This window comes from Triticum dicoccoides, chromosome 5B (genome assembly GCF_002162155.2).
Source record: "Triticum dicoccoides isolate Atlit2015 ecotype Zavitan chromosome 5B, WEW_v2.0, whole genome shotgun sequence".
Taxonomy (NCBI): Eukaryota; Viridiplantae; Streptophyta; class Magnoliopsida; order Poales; family Poaceae; genus Triticum; species Triticum dicoccoides.
Window position 1 is genome coordinate 701305393 of NC_041389.1, and position 4529 is coordinate 701309921.

The 4529-nt window shown below is 43.6% G+C and overlaps 1 protein-coding gene across 1 annotated transcript; it reads left to right on the forward strand.

The window, feature by feature from the left end:
- Positions 1–1977: 1977 nt before the first annotated feature.
- On the forward strand, positions 1978–4094 carry LOC119306733. The gene is made up of 4 exons (XM_037582876.1): positions 1978–2144; positions 2239–2410; positions 3212–3334; positions 3464–4094. Exons 1-4 carry the CDS (start codon positions 2045–2047, stop codon positions 3774–3776), a joined length of 708 nt encoding a protein of 235 aa, XP_037438773.1. The 5' UTR covers positions 1978–2044; the 3' UTR covers positions 3777–4094.
- Positions 4095–4529: the final 435 nt, after the last annotated feature.

Sequence of the window (4529 nt, forward strand, 5' to 3'; positions counted from 1 at the left end):
GAAGTTCCTTACGTTATGAGTTGTAACTGTCAAAGTTCGAGCCAAGTAGTAAAAACAGAAAAAAAAACTTCACTTCATTAGTCAAACCAAGAAAGACTGGATACAACACACATTTGGTGAACTATAGAACAAGCGTGAGTAAAAAAGTCCTCAATATTGCACAATTAATCACCATGCACTGATACGACAGAAGTAATTAGCAGTGACATATAATTTTTCAGGCACGTTTCCTTTATTGGGAAAAATAAGTGTACAAAATGCGGGCATGTGTAGAGAGGCGCAAAAAAGGTATTAACTAAATCACCTTGACAAATGTAGTACAACAAACACACAAAACATGGAGACTGAGAAAAGGACTACATGTTCTAGATTCCTATATGTATATTGTGTAAAACATCTGCGGAAAACTAGATTAACAACGGAATCACAGAACCTCATCAACGCGTTGTTGCCAAGAGAAAGGTTCCTCTCTCTTGACAGAAAATCCAGAGAGCTTCTACTTTTCTCATAGAGAAGTTAAGATCTATCCACAAATTTTAATAGAATGAACATGTTGACAATAACATTCCATGATGTCTCAAGTAAAACAGAACAATGTACGTCCAAGAACATATATGCTTTATTTTGGTGATTCCACACAAATTGTACAATGGCGATCATGCAGTTCAATCCCTGGCTGATATGTGCAGATCAGAGTGGCTCCGTAGGCAAGGAGTGAGAGAAGATGACGTTGAAGTGGACGTGGTACGAGAAGGGGAGTCATGATTCACGAGGTTTGGAGTCGCGCCGGCATGGCCGTCGGAGGTGGTAAGACGACAGGTGTACCAGGCGAAGGCGTCGTGGTCACCGCCGCAGGCAGATTTGCTCTCTCAGGCCGTTGACGTGGCAGGGCGTCGAGCGTGGCCCGACCAAGAAGAAGGCCAGGATCGAGGGGAGGACAAGGTGGCGCTGTAGATGCCTTGAGGAGAGGCAGTCGGCGATGGGGACGGGAGGAGTTCTGTGACGGCTGGGAGGAGGGCGCTATGGTTGGAAGACGTCGTGTTCGTTTAGGATTAGGAGCGGCTGGCGAGAAACCAGAAGATGGGCCACGACAAAAACCAACGGGCTGAGCGAGGAGATGAAAGAAAACCGGGAGAGGGAATAAAAATCGGTGGGGAGGGAGATCGTGCGAGGGGAGGCGAGGTAACCAACTAAACGAGCGAACGACGAGACCTTAGGACTAGAGATGTACAGTATTTTGCTAGGGCTATCAATAATTAATTATGTATTACTCCCTCCGTTCCTAAATATTTATTTTTTTAGATATTTCAAATGACTACCACATACGGATGTATATAGACATATTTTAGAGTGTAGATTCACTCATTTTGCTCCGTATGTAGTCATTTATTGAAATCACTAGAAAGACAAATATTTAGGAATGGAGGGAGTATTTTTCTAGAAACAGAACACCATGCAAAAGCAGCAAGTTCTCCTATGTAAAAAGCCAGCTCTTGACCGCATATAATAAAGTTTGTTCTCGAAGCTAATACTTTTATTGTGCGTGCAAAAAATATGCCATGAAAGTCATTTGCCTTAGTTGGCTTATTAAGAAAAGTCGAGAAACATGAATGGACTAGAGCGGACCTGTCCACGACAACGGGACCCGGCCAGTGAAGCTGAGGCGCAGGAGCTGTCAGCTTGTATCCATGGTCCATATGCAGCCACCAATTTCCACCATGCATGAAAATAAAGTTTGAATTGGCACGCCGCACGCACACTGACTATTGTGGCCACTGACTAGTACGTACTTGCAACGCATGGTTACACACTCATGCACGAGTATAAGATGAGATGCACCACCCAAGCAGTTTTTGCCAAGAGCACTTGAGAATCACCAGGCCCGGCCCATAGGCCGGGCAAACGGGGCGCCCGCCCTGGGCCCCCGGAAGGCAGGGGCCCCAGCCCGAGAGGTAGTATTGCTTCGTACGTGTAAGGTCCTGACTCCTATAACAGCGCCGCCGCTCCGATGCCTTACTGATTCCAAGGTCGCCATCGGCCATTAATGGAGATTAAAGGCGAAAATCCGTTCCCAAATCGTCTCTCCTTCCTTTCTCAGTGTTCGTCTCGTTCCCCAACAATCAGATGTTGGAGATGTGGAGACGGTAGGTGTTCTTCTTTTCATCCTTTCCACAATCCCGTTCCTCAATTGAATCGCTCTACCCTCCTGCTCTGACGAATCCGCATCTACCTGCATAGGTGTTCTTCTAATATTAACTGGATCTAAGTGTGAGAGAGTCCTCGGGAGTCAGGAGATTAGAAGAACTGCAGAATGGGGAAATTATTCAGTTCTTGGTGTCGTCTTCTCGTTCGTGCTGACTACTGCAACCTGCGGATCTGGCAACCTACATCCACATGAATACATATTTAGGTTTGTTTGTTCCTGTATTAATCATTTTGTGCTAACTGTTCTTGTTTACTGTCATGTTGTCTAGAAAGTGTTTAACTGGTAAAAAGACCACCGAGTGTCAATGAACAGCAATGATGCACTGTTAATATTTTTGATCCGCCAAACTACGACAATCTGAATGATAAGGCTAGGGTTTTTTTTAGTCGAGATAGTAATTCTAGATATAATGATATTGTGGTCCCTCCAGATAGTAATTCTAGACATTTTTCACAAACTTATACTTCCAGAAAGTTGAGTAAGCTTTTCAAATCCACAACAACAAAGTTGGAAGAATTGAGTTATTATCTGGGTAAATTTCTTGGGAGTGAAGAACATGACGGATTGGGAAAAGATTCAGAAACAAATGTACGTACATATGCTAACTTCTTATCTGATGGTAGCACAATTTTTTTAAGTAGCAACCAGTTTAGACAAGGTTATATGTTTTGCAGAACAAAATAATGCCTCCGTTGTTCAAATTAAGGAAAGCGAGTTAATGTGGAATTACATTGTTTCATTACTATCATTGTGTAGTTCACCTTATCAATAAATAAATTGTACTCTCAATTTTAAAGTCCAAAAATCATCGTCTATGCTATGCACAAGATATTCACTTTGCTTTACAAAAATAGCAAATATTTTGAGCTTTCGAGTCAAAAAGGGCCCTTTTTTTGATGTCTTGCCCCAGGGCCTCCTAAATCTGTGGTCCGGCCCTGAGAATCACCAGCATCCCAACTGGTTTCTTGCTGAGTTCTTGCTTTGTGTATACATACCATACCACAGGCCACAGCTGAATCCATGGCGAAATGCTTCCTGGTGCTCGTCTTCATGGCATTTCTCCTGCCGGCGGCCTACGCGATGTGCCACCCTGACGACCTCCAAGCGCCGCGGGGCTTCGCCAGGAAGGTACTTGGATCTCTCAAATAATTCATTTTGGTCAGTGAGGTACCCAAGGGTTTGACACTACTCAAGGGCCTCACCGTTGTCGATCGTTCACTAGGTATTGCTTTCACTAACTTGCTATTGTATGTGAAGAGCAATAGAAGGACACTCCAACAACAACAATCAAATACCATTACTGGCACCAACAAACAGTGTCAGATCTGGGAGTGGAAATATTGTATCTGGGAACGGCAACACTGTCGTATCTGGGGACAACAATAATGTTTCTGGGAGCAACAACACAGTCACATCTGGGAGCAGCAATGTCATAGTTGACAGCAACCATGTCATTACTGGGAGCAACAATACTGTATCGGGCAATAACAATAGGGTAACTGGGAACAATAATGTTGTATCAGGGAGCAACCAAGTCGTGTCCGGGGACAACAAAGTCGTAACTGGCTAATGATCTGTCAGTGAATTGATTTCGGCTTCTCTGGTGCATAGCTCATACGTCCTTGCAAGTTCAATGTTGCTCACTATTACTTGGTGGGCCCACTCGCGTTTGTAACTTCATGGATATAGCATCCTACCTACTTAAAATAATTTTTCCCTAAAATATCTATAGAACTTTTTACATAATAAATGCTGACATGAACAGCAATGGCGACTTGCAGCTTATGTACAAGTTTTCATCGTGGATGTCTAGATGTGTTTATTTCATCTATTCTGTTATCTGTAATGTGTGATGTTTTAGTATATATGAAGATTGGTCTATGAATTATTACTGCTCAATGTCATCTAGCTATACACTTCTCAAGTGATGCAATACGGATCGTTTGCCATGTGCACCTCGTAGTTCGTTTGTGACCAGTGATTACCTTCGATCTGTTTTCAGGGACGAGGATCCCCTGACGTGGGCTATCCTACCATTGGTTCACTGACATGTGGGTCCCACCAAGCGTAGGTCCCACCTGTCAGCGGCCCAAAGGCAGGGTAAGGCAGGGATAGGTACGTCAGAGGATCCATGTCCCTGTTTTCAGATGTACAAACTTCTTTCCTAGAGCCCATAGGATTTATCATATCCAAAACATGAATTAAGCTTGGCAGGGAAATGTATGCATGCCTTGGTTATCTCAAATCATCCCAGTTTCTCGGACCAAAGTTATCGCAGAGATTGTAAAAATACAAAGAAAATAGGCCAGGCTAAGGTTGCACC

Bases quoted from the DNA above. Each gene is read 5' to 3' on its own strand.
- LOC119306733 (XM_037582876.1), top strand. From the start codon at position 2,045: ATGGAGATTAAAGGCGAAAATCCGTTCCCAAATCGTCTCTCCTTCCTT. The intron at 2,411-3,211 runs GTTTGTTTGTTC...ACCATACCACAG, and splicing joins CCACATGAATACATATTTAG to GCCACAGCTGAATCCATGGC. The intron at 3,335-3,463 runs GTACTTGGATCT...TTGTATGTGAAG, and splicing joins CGCGGGGCTTCGCCAGGAAG to AGCAATAGAAGGACACTCCA.